This window comes from Acanthaster planci, unplaced genomic scaffold, assembly GCF_054643075.1.
Source record: "Acanthaster planci isolate LZ-2023a unplaced genomic scaffold, COTS_SCS Contig158, whole genome shotgun sequence".
NCBI classification, from domain to species: domain Eukaryota; kingdom Metazoa; phylum Echinodermata; class Asteroidea; order Valvatida; family Acanthasteridae; genus Acanthaster; species Acanthaster planci.
In genome coordinates, this window is record NW_028257779.1 from 1 (window position 1) to 16,694 (window position 16,694).

The 16,694-nt window shown below is 41.7% G+C and overlaps 1 protein-coding gene across 2 annotated transcripts; it reads left to right on the top strand.

The window, feature by feature from the left end:
- Positions 1-5,086: 5,086 nt before the first annotated feature.
- Positions 5,087-15,222, top strand: LOC147795120 (uncharacterized). 2 transcript variants are annotated; one of them, XM_087132245.1, is made up of 6 exons: positions 5,089-5,257; positions 5,806-5,928; positions 6,224-6,355; positions 12,431-12,685; positions 13,032-13,118; positions 13,577-15,220. In XM_087132245.1, exons 1-6 carry the CDS (start codon positions 5,239-5,241, stop codon positions 13,708-13,710), a joined length of 750 nt encoding a protein of 249 aa, XP_086988371.1. In that variant the 5' UTR covers positions 5,089-5,238; the 3' UTR covers positions 13,711-15,220. The 2 variants fall into 2 exon arrangements, with proteins under 2 accessions (XP_086988372.1, XP_086988371.1); XM_087132246.1 differs by lacking the exon at positions 13,032-13,118 and having other exon boundaries at positions 5,087-5,257; positions 13,577-15,222.
- Positions 15,223-16,694: the final 1,472 nt, after the last annotated feature.

Consider the following 16,694-nt stretch of genomic DNA (forward strand, 5'->3'; position numbering starts at 1 on the left):
GGCGCTGGGCTAGGCTTACAGTGTAGTCTCCTCGGAGATTTGGCTTAAAGGGGAAGAGTAGATTTTGAAAGGGAACCTGGACTTGTTTCATTTATTTGTATACTTTTCTGTCTGGTTTAGTTTGAAAAGAAAGGCTACTGGAGGATTCTTTCACACATCATGATTTACTGACATTTTATACCGAAACTGTAATTTTCCTTCTCCACTGCATGTATACAGAAATCGCAACGACCGTGACCACCTTACCCCACACCCCGTCAGCCTGTCGCATCTAGCCAAGGCCCGACTAAGAGTGAGTTTGGCATCCTCGTCACAGGAACTGATCAGAGGCAGACCGAGACCTCTACCGAAGATGGACGGTCGACACCCACGTTATCTCGAGAAAATGCCTCAAGAGTCTGGTAAACTGAAAATAAGCCTTTTGCGAGTTAAATTTGAATGAAATTTGGTACAATGAGTTATCTAACTGCACACATACATGCCACTTTAAATTCTCAGATTAAAGACAGCTGTTGCTATAACCTCGTGATTCAGAGCAAGGTTTTGCATAGCGACCACCATCTCTGGAATGGATGGTTCCTAAGTTGTGCTCTTCCTATCCATTGTCAACCCGTATATTCGTGCAAGGCATTTCTTATGCTACATTCACGTAAATTTTAAAGAACTCAGTGTACCAGATTTATTCCAATGTAACTCGCAACTGCAGCTTATTGGAGCATGGGTTGGGCCGTGTGAATTGGGAGGGGAGAAGAGAAGGGACATTGAACGGCTTTGTGGTTTTTCTTTTGTTTTGTTTCCGGTTATGGGTTGCTGGTGGGGGGAGTGTGGTCTGGTTACAAGACCCGATGACTCCGACTATTCTATTCAAATCATGGTCTTCTGTTTTTACCGCCTTACTTTGAAGTCGTTAACTCAATTATAAGTCCAAGGAACATCAAAATAAGATGCGAAAAAGCAAAATATTCTTGAACTTCAATTTGATTTACACACTTCGTGTCTACAATAATTCGGATCAATTTTGGAGACGAACATCCTGTCTCCTTGCCGTGGCATGATAAAAAACATTGTTCTTTTTAGAGTTCTTCCTCCCATTCTGAAAGGCCCATTGCTTTGCAGATATGGATATGAAAATTCACAGCGTGATTTGATTCCTCACTGCGTGTTGTTTTTTATACGAGTTCTGAACTGCAATTTGGTCTCAGATCTAGATTTTATGACCTTTTAACGGGTTGATGATACAAACTAGGAGGTACTTTTGTTGACCAGGGAAATTATTTCGCTCTTCTTTTTAGGGTGCATATTGGCTTAGTTTTTTAAAAATCATTTCAACGATCTGGCGCTGAGATAGGCCCTCTAAGCTGTTATGTAAAGGGGAAGTTAAACATTTTTGGGTATACTGTTGCCTAGACACTAGCAATTTGACCAGCTCTACGTGGAGGCGTCGCTTCTAAATGTGCGACACTAGATGTTTTGTACAGTGTAGAAATGTTTGACAAATTATCAACTTGAATTTCATTGCAATGAGAAGATTTCCATGCATTCAAAGAAGGAACACATTTCCTAACTGTTTTCTTGTCCAAGAGTTTGGCATCTTCCCTGGGATCGTTTCCACCATTGTCACTGTGGCCGCCGTCATAGGCCTGTTCGTCATCGCATTCAAATTCTTCAAGATTAGAAGGAACAAACGGCGTAAGTTGTTTCGTTTGTACAACGAATATTATCCATCCTACTTACCAGTATCCTCGGTCACAAAATTGTGTATTTCTTCTATATGCAGACAGCCAGTTTGGGAGGAACCCTGGAGGCTTTTCCTCTTAAAACCTATATCATATAGAAGCGTTAATATAGATGAGGTTCGAAAATCTATTAGCCTATCGTCGTCAAATGCATACAAGGGCAATTTCTCATGTAATGAATTGCGATAAAACAAATGACCTATAAATGAAAGCCAAATTAGTTGCTAAGTATCTGTTTTCACTTCTCCTTTTGTTTCTGCAATCAAGTGGCCATAGCTGGATTTTGGTATGATTTTTCTCATTTGAATGAGCAGGACAGGGACAAATACCCGCCACCTCTCTGCGACAGGGAGAAATAGAAACATGTTTGCAGGGGTCGCAGGAACAACCAGGAGTGGTGGCACAAGAGACCCTGCCAGCCGATGAGTATCATCCATTGAATCCCGACAGCTTGACTAGCACTGCGCTGCAGGAAACTTGCGTGTAAGGCGTCACAGAAACCAATTCGGTACGGCGTTGCATGCTCAAAATGTCAGCATGTCGTAGATCAATCAAGAGCACTGATCTTTTTCTCGAATAACCTTGCCACATCGAAATATTGAACTGTCTCGTTGGTCTTCATGGTTTAAGGGGAAGTAATGACAAATGAAAGGACATTTCATGGACAATCATCACAGCAAATGCAATTTCACACCAAATTCCAATTCCAAAAAAGGTTCCAAAATTATTTTGAAAAAATGCATTCAATTTCTTATTCCAGCAAATTGTTTGAGTGAATTATATAAAATCAGAATTCATGTGGGAAATAAATTTGTTAAAAATAAATGTCAAAAATTTTTCGAAAACACAACACCACTATAAGAAGAAGAAAATCCGCAAGGCATTTTTTAAAATGAAATGTAAACGGGACATGGAGATGAGAAAGAAGGAGGGGAAAAAAGGAAAGAATAAATGAAATCGATTTTACCACGTACGTTGAAACACTTGTGTTAACTAAGCATGTTGGGTTAACCTACATAATGCTTACTGATGTTTGAAGTCGACATACTTGTGCATGCTCCCAGCCCCGAGAGGCTGGGAGCAAGTGTACGAACAAACGATACCGTGTACAGATTGTACAGTAGCTTAGATTTTGACAATTTGGATTTACTAATGCAATTATCGATATAGTTCTTCGTATTATAGTTCTGTGTTTAAAATATCATTAAAAATATTAATAAGCTGCCGTATATTTTGCCAAAAGGAATACTGAGACGTGTAAATGCTTGAAAAGTTAGAGGGTCAGACGTTTCGATCCAGTTGGTACATACACTACTCCCATTTTGCCTACAGCTTGAATTGGCGGCAAACGTTTTCAAGAATATCCCCTTTTGGTTGGCTTTCGATTTTGTGTCTAATTCGTTCTAAATGGATTGTATTTTCATTTAGTATTTAGTAGCGCGTGTATTACATAGTGTTCTGGTAGCTGTAATGGATTTTTAACTCTCCGCCTTTTATACCGACGGCCAATTATAATTTCAACTGGCACTCGTAGGAAAAACACGACTGTGACGTTATGTACAGAAAAAGCTCCAGTAAGATCAAGACGTAAAGATCTTCAAATATTTCCCATTTGTGTGTCTGAAATGTCAAGGTTTAGCTCGACCCTGAATGGAAAAAAAACAATTTCGCTGTGCAACTTTTTGAAAAAACAATCCCGATGTATCAAAGACGAAATACAGAATTATGTGGAATATCAATTTGCAGTTGTTAATTTCTCATCAAGGAAGGAGATAGTACATTACTTTTAATGGCCTTTGGTTAAAATGCTGTTTATACTAAATAACAATTTGTTTCGCTAGATGTTTTAAGAAGGTAAAGTAAAGAAAAGCATGAAATGTCTTTCCCTCCTCCCTATGCGATGGCTTTCACCTTTTTTTCGGCTGTTCTTGAAACCGGCCGCCTTGAGGCAATTCCAAAATACAAAATTTCAATTAAACTATAAAAAGCGACCCCTGTTCATATATTGTACGAGAAATTAAGATAATTCCGTGCATTTTGTTTACTTAACCTTCATTTTTAGGTAAGATAATGTAGGTAAACAGTTAATTGTGTACATGATAAAATACTGCTGAGCATGCCATGAGAGTTGTTGCTGCTTATAAGTCTGCAAGTATTTGTTTCTAATTTAGTCTGAACCAAACGTAGCAATTAGAGCAGATACAGTTCCAAAGCAGATTTAAGAACAAAATAAGATCAAAAATGTTTTGATTAACCACTGAAATCCCCAACTTTTAACACTGCCTTTCCAATTATTACACACCGAATACTTGTTTCGCAATTTATCCATTTATGCTCTGACACTTTCAGATGTTTTTTATGTTTCAATATTGTATCTATATGTTAGACTGAAAAAAACCCAAACATGGCTGAATCTAGAGAATCACTCTAAAAGCAATATGCGGGGGGATCATTCAAAGATATAAACTGTGTCAGAGTTTCAAGAGTTGTAATAATGCAGTCGCTCACAAGCCAATACCTAAAGAGAGAGCCTTGGTCATAGTTCTTCGGATTATCTTGTGACTTTAGTCGAGACTTAGGATTGACTTGTGATTGACAAGAGATGACTTGAGACTACAAGATTCAAACTCTAGACGTTTTCATATGACTTCCTTCCTCCTGAGAATTTGTGTTCACGTTTTACTGTTGGAGACTGTATGGAAATAACGGGCAGATCTTTTCTTATCCTTGCCTTCTTAAGTTTTCAACCAACCCTCGCTAACAAACTGAAAGAAAAAAAGCACTCTAGTTATCTACTCAAATTGTACTTTTCAGATTTACGCTTCCATAATAGTTAGAATTAAATGGTGTGCTCAGCTGAAAAAAAGAAGGTTGTCTCTTTTCTAAACTTTATATTTGGTGGTGCTTTTCCAGTGATTTTTGTCTTCACAGTAGCATTAATTAGGGAGCCGTTTCTTTCCTCCCCCAGCACAATCAGTTCCCGTTCAAATCCTGAAAACGTGAATTAACATCCCAGCTGCCCTCGTCTTGGTTCCAAGACCCTCCCTTGTGGTTAGTAAATATAGCGCTGTCTGTGGACTGACTTGAGCTTTAAAAAAAGACCAGCTCGTGTACTGCCCTTGCAAAGAATGTACTTCTTTGTTACACTTGATTGTTCAAGTACTACATACACCAGCCATTGGAAGCTCTTTTGAATCAACCCTAAACGCTTGTAACAGTGAAACATGGTTTCCCTAGGCCGGGGAGGGCCCGAAGCGATTGTGAAATGCATGTGTATTACGCAATAACAGGGGGACTGTTTTTCTGACGGTCGCTATACTTTGCCTGTGATGGTGGCGTTCGCCCCAAAATGTTTCAATGTTGGTAGATCTCTCGTAAGAGTTCAGCACTATGCACTGGGTATGCGAGATTAATGCAAGCGGGCCTACAACTAAACAGAAGCCGTCTCTACCTCATCAATTCTTCTCATAATCAGGCAGAAACAACGTAGCGCCCTTCCAACATGGTTATGTTCTGGAAAGGTACGAATAACCAATAAAAGGGAAGATGATTATCTGTTTCGGATTTTTTTGGAATGGGTTTTTTTTTGGGGGGGGTTTAAATTTTTATCCACTTTTTGGGGAGGGGGTCTCTTTTGTACAGTTCGCTTTGTATTTTATTTATTCTCACTGCATATTTTCTCCTTTAAAATGTTTTCGCTGGGACGAAGGTCTGCAAATTGCAGTTGGTGTTTTGACCCTCAACTCGTTTGCTCGGTAATTATGGACTTTTCAAATTGACGACGTCATCAAAACGCTAACAGTTTTTTTTACTTCATTTGGATATATTAAGTGGTGAGAACATTTGAAAAAAGTCAATCCAGTCAGAAAAAACATCCTCAGTCAGATTGAATATAACTTCTAACTTATAAATAAATTCCTTTGGTAGGTCCGAACGAGGGGAGCAGGTACACGGGATCATGGCCGTCTCCCCCGAAATGTTTGCTGTAGAACACTAACTTCTTTATGAAGTGTTTAATAAAAAAAAAACAGAATGTGTAACAGATTCCATCCATGCGCTTCACTCGCAGTAACCTGTGCCTTGGCAATGTCTGGGTTTACGCTTGTCTGCGGAGTACCACTACAGGTTACACACAAACCCTCAATGGACTCGACAACCCCAACCCCGGCACCAGGCACTTCCATAGATCAGGGTAACTTTTATCATTCATTCGAGTCTACATTAAAATGTGCAAGGGTGTATGGGAGAATCAGACATTTTTTGAAGATAACACGTCTTGTCTGAAAAGTATTTTCCATAAGACTTTACCTCGACTGATGACATGCCTCCTTATAAATGCAAGTGCATAACTAGATACTTGTGATATTACTTTAATGAACATTTGCGTTAGGTTTGCAGCTTGTCTGTGTTTTCCTTTTTGGCACAAACTAACTGGGTCAATGTTATAAATAGTGAAATAATTTGGAGGGTTTTTTGCACTTTTGCAGCTAGTCTGGATATGAACAAAATTTGCCAGGACAACGACAAAACGACGGTCTACGAAAAGGCTTTAAAGATGTGCATATCCTGTTTTTCTTGTGACCCCGAATCTAAGGACGACCACTGTGTTACGTGCCGAGGTAGGCAAGCGATATTTGGTGGTTAAGGTTTCTGGCATCCCCACCGATCTTCTGGAAAAAAAAATTGGCTTACATGAAATATTGACCCTTTTGTTCCACCAACTTTGGTTCCACCACCAGCAGAAAGGCTAGGAGGTTTAGGATGACATCGGTGGTGGCTGTTTGTTTCGAGAGTGCAGCAACGAGTCTTATCACATTATATCCAAAATCTCCGTCTTGGACTTGGTCAAGTACAGAGTTGAAAACAACCAAACAACAGACAAAAGGGTTTATACATGTAATATGATACATGTAATATGAGATCCTGACTGAGTACATTATTATTTTAGAAAAAAAAACCCTGGATTTTTTAATGGAGACGGTTGATTATGTCGTCAGCTGAGTACAGCTGTAGTCAGCTGGTGCAAAACGTTTCTCAAATGACAGGTGGTTACTGCCTAGTCTTAGGCCAAGACGGCAGATTTTGACAGTGGACTAGATCGAGCATAAAATATGCACCGAGCGCTGATTTCCATTGCGCCCTCTCGCGACTTCATTTCCCTAATCGACGGCTCGATCTACCGTCTTGGGAATCTCCTACAAAGTGTTTTTTTTTTTTTCTTTACTTTTCCTCCAGATTTCAGGAGAAACCAATCAGCGCCCGGGAAATTCCAGTTGAAGCTGTATGTGACGAATATGGATCAGTTTCTTATATCATACGTGACAGATATAATCGCTACTACGGGACGTACTAGAACTGTTACCGTTGATAACGGCCGCGGTTGATGCATTTGAAAAAGAAGCGAAGTAAGCCTGTAAAAGACTTGCGACAACACAACCAAAGAAATAACAAGCTGATGTTATTAAGGCAAACCCGCTTCAACGCTCTCGTGGTCTGTTTTGCATCCTATTTTGCATCCTAGGGTCAATAGTGAATATCCATATTAAACTACTAATTTGCATTGAAAGGCCACCTCTCGCTTGTAGGAGATTCCCAAGATAAGACGGTAGAACGAGCCGTTGATTGGTGAAATGGGATCACGAGAGGGCGCATGAGAAATCGGCGCGCGCGACAAGCTCGATCGAGTCTGCTATCGGTTTCTGCCCACGGATTTGTATAGTAAAATCTTGACTCGCATTACCCTTAATCAGCTTATAGAGATGATTGAATCCACTTGCGGCCATTTTACCCGAGCCAAATCCAAAGCTTTCCTGGCAATGCCCGCCTGTGTTCTCCCTGGCGTCGATACAAGCGACCCAACCGCGTATTTGTATTCGATTCGGTAAAATGGCCGCTGGTTGGCTTCTATTTCATATAAAAGCGTTGCAAGTCCAGGTTTTTATATTCGGGCCGTGGTCCTGCCATCTTGGCCTTAGTCTTTGCCCAAGACGTCAGTGATCAATAGTTGTGTTATTTCTGTTGAAGAGCGCCCTCGCACAACTAGTTTTTTACTTACTCTCTCTAACGTCTTGGGAATCTTGCAGGAATGGGGGTGCGGCAGTTGTATGCAAATGGACCAATCGTATTAAATATTTATAGCCTTGTCGATAGTGGTCTGGCTTGTGGGAAGGGATTAGTGACATGTAAGACATATTTTCCACTCAATACTAGCAGTGACTTGACATGAAATTGCCACTCTTCTAAAAGATACCGTTGGGGACTACAGTTGTGCTGCATCGCATCATGTTTGCTATATCTGAGGCAGAAAAGTTGGGAGAACAAAATTGTTGTCTGACACCGGTACGCAAGAAATACGTTCTCGTATGATAATAATAATACAGCATTTATAAGGCGCCTGTATCTGGTGACCATTCAAAGGCGCCGGTCTGATGAAAGAGCCTCGGTCTCAAGAAGGAAAAGCTAGGACATAAAGGTGGGTTTTTAATCTCTGGGCAAAGAGTGTGGGGTTATGTGTTTCTCTCAGATCTACCGGGAGGGAGTTCCAAAGACGGGGGGCGGCACTTGAAAAGGCCCTGTCACCATAACTGCTCAGGCGGGTTCGAGGAACAAATAGTGACTTTCCTGATGACCTCAAGCCCGACCTGGAGCTGCGAACCTGTAAGAGTGATTGTACATAGTCTGGGGCGGAACCGTGAAGTGCTTTGAATGTGAGCAAAATGATCTTGTATTGTATTCTATACTGGATAGGCAGCCAGTGAAGGGCTTGAAAAATAGGGGTGATGTGTGTGGATTTCTTATGGCCAGTTAGCAGGCGTGCAGCAGCATTCTGAACCAGTTGAAGGCGATGGAGCGTGTTATTAGAGAGACCAGAAAGTAAGCTGTTGCAGAAGTCGAGTCTGGAAGTTATGAAAGCATGAATGAGCTGTTCGGCTGCCTGATTTGTAAGCATTCGCCGGATAGTAGCGATGCGCCGGAGATGAGCGTATGATGTTTGACAAATGTGTGAGACGTGTTTCTCGAAGGTCACGTGCTGATCGAACAAAACGCCAAGATTACGTGCATCTGAACACGGTACTACCTGGGCATCACCAACCTGCATGTTTGGAATGTGGAATTTATTTCTGAGCTGTGGAGAACAGATAATTAGAAATTTCGTTTTTTGGGAGTTGAACTTCAGGAAGTTTGCAGCCATCCACTCTTGTATATCATGTAAACAAGATGTCATGGAGTGGAGTGCATTACAGTCGTCGCCACTAATAGTCGGGCAAAATGTTGTGTACAATTGTGTGTCGTCGGCGTAGAAATGTGACTGTAGACCGTGTTTGCGAGAAATGTGTCCAAGTGGAGAAGTGTAAAGGGTAAAGAGTACAGGACCGAGGACAGAGCCCTGGGGTACGCCGTATGGGACACAAGTTTCTGCTGATGATGCTCCTAGAATCTGCACAGCCTGACGGCGATTACTAAGATATGATTGGAGCCAGGTCAAAGCTAATCCCTTTATACCAAAATTAACATTCAATCTTTCAAGAAGTACAGCATGATCGATTGTGTCGAATGCAGCAGAGAGGTCAAGCAGGACGAGCAGCACCGCTTTTTTGGCATCCACAGCACACATGATATCGTTGTGAACACTCACTAGAGCCGTTTCAACACTGTGGAGTTTTCTATAAGCAGATTGTTGGTTCTCCCGTAGGCGATGCTTAGTCAGATGTGCGTTTAACCTGTCCGCCACAGCCCTCTCTACTACCTTCGACACAAAAGAAAGGTTAGATATGGGTCTGTAATTGTTCATGTCGTTACAGTCTAGATTGTCTTTCTTGATGACTGGGGTAACTAGAGCAGCTTTGAAAGAGCTAGGAAACTGCCCGTCTTCAAATGACATGTTGATAAGTCGAGTTATTGGCCCAGCTAGTGTGTCCAAGCAGTTCTTGACCAGTTGTGTTGGAAGAGGGTCCAGTGGGCTTGACTTGGGCGGGGACATCTTGATGGTTTTGATGATTTCCTCTTCGGATGCAGGTGCAAAAGTTGTGAGGGAGGACTGGCACGCAGACTCATGATGAACTACTGCAGGTGGAAGATTAATCGCCACCGCCTGTAAGTTGTCTCTAATGTTGTGTATTTTGCCGACAAAATGGGCCGAGAAGCGACTAGCTAGTTCCTCGTGGGATGAGCAGGTCGGAAGTTTTGGAGTAGAACTTCGATGCATGAGATGATTTGTTATTTTAAAAAGGGCTTTTTGGTCCCCTGCGCAGACCTGAATTTTCTCTTTTATGGTAGTAGTCAGACTTAGCTTGATGAAACATGAATTTGACTAAGTCTCGTTGTGCCTTGAAATTGTCATGATCTATTTGGTTCTTAGTATTTCGCCATTTCCTTTCCAACTGACGACGTCGGCGTTTTTCTTTGGTAAGGCTTTCATTATACCAAGGGACAGCAGGTCGGTCCGTTATTGCATGTTTCTTGAGGGGTGCATGGTTATTTAGAAGTTGCCCCAGTACTCTATTGTACTGATCGGCTAAGGAATCCAGGGAAGTTGCAGGATTAGTTATCAGGGGCGATGCAATAAGGTCATGTTGAAATTCACTGAGGTCAATAGACTTCAATTTCCGATAGCTGACTTGTCTTTTTGTGAATTTGGGTTTCTGTAAGTTCAAGATGCAGTGGATGACGCAGTGATCAGAAACAAACTCAGAGGGGTAGACCGATTTCAATAGAGTCTCTGATCGGCTAGTGATAATGAGGTCGATGGTATGGCCAGACTTGTGCGTTTCACAGTCGACCATTTGCTGTAAATTGAATTGTTGGATGACTGCACTGAGGAGTTTGGCTTCAGCTGTGTTTTCATTCCAGTGAACATTGAAGTCTCCAAGCACAATGAGAGTGCCAGTGAACAGCACTTGCTGGTTGAGTAGTTTGGAGAATTCATCAATGAACGAACTGAATGGGACCCGGTGTTTCGGTGAAGGTGGAGGACGATATACCACAATGAGACGGAAGTGCCGATTGTCATGCATAATATCGACTTGGATGTATTCAAAGGATGTGGGCAACGGCGTCTGGTTGCTAAATGCTTGCTCAGTAGTCAATGACGCCTTAAGTGCCGAATTGTAAACTAATGCAACCCCGCCACCTCTCCGACCCTTTCTGGGGGCGTGGATGAGCTGATATCCATTGGGGGTGGTGGCTGCAACATTATGGTCAGTTTGTGATCGGAACCAGGTCTCGGTGAGGGCTAATATGTCAATTCCATGGTCGAGGATATGATCCCTTATTAAATCAGATTTGTTGCAGGCTGACTGACAATTTATCAAACCGAGTTTCATTGTACTGTTTACAAGGGAAAGGTGCGGCATGTTCAGGGATTGCAGATGACTTGCCTGTTCCTTTTTTCGCTTTCCGGCCCTGCAACCTCTGTGTACGTGGCGCCGTCTACCAATTCCAAGGGACAAGATGTGGTTGAATGTCTCCCTGGGCAGTCTAAGCTGTGGGGATGGGATGCCTATGTGTATTTCTTTAAGACGATCGCTGCTGTACTGCGCCATGTTGCAAGTCTGGATGGCACATTTGGTTGGGCACAAAGAGATGAGTATTGTGCAGATCAATGCAAGCACAAGCAGGCAGTAGCACCAATGATGTATCATGGTGGTCATCACATCGCTGGTGGGGTGATCGAGATCGGCATAGAGAATCCGGTTATTCTGGCAAAGTCCGAAATCCTCGGTAGTTATAACTTGCCCAGCGTAATCTTAATCAGAGACCAGGTGTACAGGCTGCTTCTGTTTCCTCATCAAAGATCTTTCCGATGGAAAATTGAGGAATAGCGAAGACCAACTCGCAAGGGGCAGCCATTCAGGCGCACGCCATAGTTTATTATGATTATGATAATGGGTCATCAAGAACAGCATCCTCTGTTATGACCTAGGCCTAACCTAATCTGAGTATCACCCGTTCTACTCCGTGCTAAAAACTGCGTACGAACGTCTGTCATGTCTGTGTTGTGTCTGTGTTAACGGGACTGCAGACAGCCATGATGCATGTGACCTTTATGGTGTATTATTCAGGCCATCGGAAATTATTATGCATGCAATTTAGCAAATGCTGATTGGTTCCCTTGGAAAGCCGAGGGAAAATAAAGAACAAGTTGAAACTCTGATGCAAGATTCCCAAGATTCCTATGCTGGCGCATAGTCTAATTATGAGTCGTTAGGGGGCACACTACGCCCGCTGTCCATTATCAAGCACTGACGTCTTGAAACCAAGACTATCTTGGTCCAAGACCAGTCACTACCTGGCACCAAAATCCCTTGAGAGCCCTTAGCTGAATTCGAAATGAAATCAGAAACCATCAGCTCAGCTGTTGCCCAAGAAGGATTTCTGTCATGGTCACTGTAATTCCCTTCCATTTAAGTTGAGGTCATCCAACCTGATACTTCAAAACTGGTGGTGCAGTATGAGACCATTGCCGTTCCAGCTCAGTGCTGGACTTAAGCCTCTTGGAACCCTCCCCCTTTTCAAGTCAGAAAAGTTGTTGGCCAGACTTGTCCATCCAAGCAGAATCATTCTCAATGTCACACCATTCTTTAAGAAAGATTCTGCGAAAAGACCCTAGAGCTCTTTTGATTCGTATCTTTTCAGGCCACGGCAGTTTGTAGTAGCAAGCACTCTTCAGCATTTATCTTTCTTTTTTCCTTAAGATTTAGGGATCATTCCTGGCAAACCATGGAGGAAGGAACACAGCAAACCAACCACCTCTCCCGGACCTGTCACCCTCACTGTTGCGTACGGTGGGGCAGACGGGGATGATACAGACGGTCACGGAGGCAGTGACACCGATATCGACGCAGGAGGAACGCTTCAGGACGTCAATATAGGAAGTACAGTTCCACCCCAAGGTCCTCCACAAAGTGACTTGGAAAACCCACAGGCCCAAAATGGTTCACCAGGATTAGGTATGATATTACTCCGTGAATCATTTCAAGTCGCTGCACACTGTCGTGGTAAAAACCCTGCATAAGAATGTTGGAAATCAAAAAATTTATTCTGCAAAAACAAAAACAAACACCGAGAAAACAAAACGTGGGCAACATAATTTTATTATGAAAAACGTAGAAATAAAACAGTAGCAAACCGTTGTCACTGTCGTGGTTTATGCAGTTTTGAATCAGTACACATTCTCGTCAATGTCCCCCATTTTCAAGGGTGCTTGTCCAAACGTCCCGACTGTAGACAATTCTTAAGAACTTGAATTTCTTTCGGAAAATAGCTCGTGTAATTTTAATAATCCTTGATCCACAGGTGTGCCACTGATAACTGCCATTGTCGTCGTAGTCGTTGCAATTCCTAGTTGTATGCTCGGGGCATTCGTCTTCCAGAGGAGACATGGTACGCTTTAAAAATTTGTCTTTAAATTGCCCATTAATTCAAAGGCGTAACATTTACTTACCAAAGGATGTAAAAGATATCATGTTGTTATCAGAACATGAATGAGGTCTTAACTAAATTTAGAGCCCCTATAAACGAGTGTAAGTTGTAGTAATTAGTTCCGGCTGACTGTCACAATGACGACCCAGTAGATTTCATTCATCTAGCTAGATCTCTCCGTTTTAAAAGGTGTCCCTTCTCGAGGTACACCAACACCAGTACTTACCTGGACCTCCAAAAGAGATATACATGTAAACGACTGGCAAAGAACACTAAAATCAAATTTTAACCCTGAACGATCTCGTTCCTACTGGTTATTGTGAGGAGGTACTTGTCGCGCTGTATGCAGCACACGAAAGACCAAACTAACTGCGCGATGACTAAACAGATTATGCATTTCCCCTTTCTCTCGGTTTCAGCCCCATTTCAGCGTTTGCCTGTGCAGGAGACGAACCCACCTGATCCAACCACCCCATTTACATGTACCAGTGGGGATCTGACGGGCTTTATACCGCCGAATCATGAATTCTCAGAGAGTGAGGCCAGCCTTTAGGGAATCAACAACCAAAGCTCTGATTTTTTCAGTTTCCTTTTCTGTGTAGGGCCAATACGTACTTCCCGTTGCGTTTCTAAAGGTGAAAAAGATGGGAAATATAAAAGCAAAACAGTAAAAAATGTTCACTGAGCCAGCTAGTATTTGCGTTTTCTTGCAAAATGAAGGGCTTCCGAGACAACCTCAACTCCATTGGCTGCGTGCACGTTCCTTCACTTTGATCCCCAAAAACATGGCGTGGCAAGATCATACCCGGAGAACGAGGTTGCGTCTGAGGTTGTTAGGGATGGCGCTATTTGTTCTCGCTTTTAACCTTGCACTTCTGAAATACCGAAATGACTTATTGGTTCCTAACTACGCAAGAAGAAATAAGTATCTGAAGATCTACAGGGTTGGGAGTTTTACGTTAAAAACACTAAAAAATATTAAACAAAAAAATGGCTATTTCCAATTCAGAATCTGCCCAGCGATAAATACGTGATTGCGTACCGAGGGATGAGGTCCCCTTGGATATTGACCCAATTGAAGGGGAAACTTTATGAACAGGTACCGTCACATGGTTGGGCTTGGCCTACAACAAGTAGTTGTAGGCCAATTTCCCTGTCGCAGAGAGGAGATTTACATTTTCTTTTTACAGGAGAATATTATAGAGTACATGTACTAAGTGGATATGTCACATATGAGCGTGCATTAATCTCCATTCTAAAGTCTTGATGATGGAGATCAATGTTAGTGCAAGAACTAGTGCGTAAACCAACACAGAATACGCACGTGTGCATGTATAGAGGGGCTCGTGGGGTACTGGAACAATGGAAGATACCCCACAAGGCCAGTTTTGAGTACTAAAATGGTACCCCACAAGATTTTCACATAACAGATATTTCAAATTTACTCAAAAAAGGAGGAATTTTCGAGTGTCATTCATCGTAACAAAATGAAGTATTTTAAATAGGGGACGTTCAGTCGAATTTCCATGGTAGGAAAGTGAATATTGTTCGAATGAGAGTGATTTGAAATTTTTTGCGTGTTGTGTGGAAGTGGAAGTTTGTTCACGAGAACAAAGAAAATACCCACAAGTATAGCTGTGTAAGAGAGTTTTTTCTGCATTCAGTTAAGTCTTCTAAAAAAGTTAGAGTACAAACAAAAGAGGAACAATAGAGGGTCCCCAGTTGCAGGCAAATACACACTTGTGTGTGTGTGTGTTGGTTTACACTACACATTCATCTCCATTCTAAATTCTTTTAATGGAGGTCAATGGCATTACACACTCTGGTTCCGTGAATGATGTCACTCTGTATCGTGTTCCGAAGCGTGACATCATTTAGATATACACTGCAAAAACTGTCATGTTAAAATTAACTCTTTTTGGTGTTATCAGATGACCACACCATAGGGTGTAACTTTAACACCACTGGTATTACTTTGCACACCAATCAGAGTTACAATGCACTGGGGGTGTTGAAAGTAACATCAAATATCACCAAAAATTTTAACACCAATGAAGTGTTGGTGTAGTCCTCTGATAACACCGGGGGGTGTTAAATTTAACACCCCAGTTTTTGCATTGTACCCTAGAGCTATATAGCTCTATGTATATAACTTATAGTTTGTTTGTAATTTATTGATGGTTTTGACAAATCATGCAAATATTTTCTTACACTAAATCAGGTTATAAGTAACTCCAACTATCTCTGCCGTCGGTTGGGTGTTGAAAATATAATTCTCCTCAAACCAGGGCTTATTATACGCCTAGTCGTATCCAGAACTATTTTTCTAGATTGTTCATTTAATATGTAACTACGGAGAGACCTTGGCAGAAATTTGATTTTTTATAATATGAAAAGAATCACTATTTTTCGCTGTATTCATTTTGCATATTTATCGTATGTAAGAATTTTTTAATGTTTTTATTTCTCTATACATTATACTTGATAGTACTCTACGAAATAAAGTTGTAAAGGTATTCATACACCCAGGAAGAAAATTTCACACTTAACCCTGTGATCAAAATAAAATATGACCCTCAATTTAAAAACTTAAGTACTGTTTTTAATATTCATGTATAATTATAAAAACAAACATATATATAACAAGAAAACACATCTGCATAATTTCAAAATGCACGGAAATATGTTAAAAATTATAGTTTTCACGACCCTATTTCACCCCCCCTTCTCGGAGCAAAAGCTAAACAACAGCCGTCGGGGATAGAAAGTTGTCTGAAAAAAATTCCCACGAATCATGACGTCATAGGACGGACTCCTTTATCCGGCGACTGTTTAATGTTACGCACCGACGCGTAGAAACTATTTTCAAAAATTACATTTCAAACGATTCTGTTCAACAATTTTACTTTATGTTTTTTCAAACACCCCTCTAATCATATTACGGTATGTACCTCATGCGAGGAGTTGTAAACAATCCGACACCATGACAGGTTCTCAACCGATCCATTACTTTAGGTTCCCACGTCATTGTTTTCTGACCACTCACAGCCTTGATGTTCAGTATGTGCCAAAAGTCCTACATACATGAGTACACGCGCGTATGATGCGTGCAGCCAGGAGGACCATATGGGGTGCGTTCGATCATTTTACACGTGTAAGTCAAACTTACACGAGAGCGTTCGTTTAGCCATCACGTGATCCTCAGCCACTACGACCCCAGCTGGCGAGCGGGTCTCTGGAGGCTGCCCGAGTGTAATGACGTCACGGATAGACTGTTCGTGCATGGACGTACATTGTGGAACGTGGCGGGGACTTGACCTTTTTCCCAGAATGCCTTGGCGAGTACACTACAGGGTGCACTGAACCAATTCAAGCTCCATTGAAAATAGTGTAAAATCAACCAAGTTTGGAGCCCCATGGCAGGCAACTGAAGTCCCTGAGGCCTCTCAAACAAAAAACAATGTGTTGTTTGGTCCTTTAGGTTTCATTCGATTTTCAATTTTAGTAGGTTAACCAATGAATTTTTTAATCATCCGC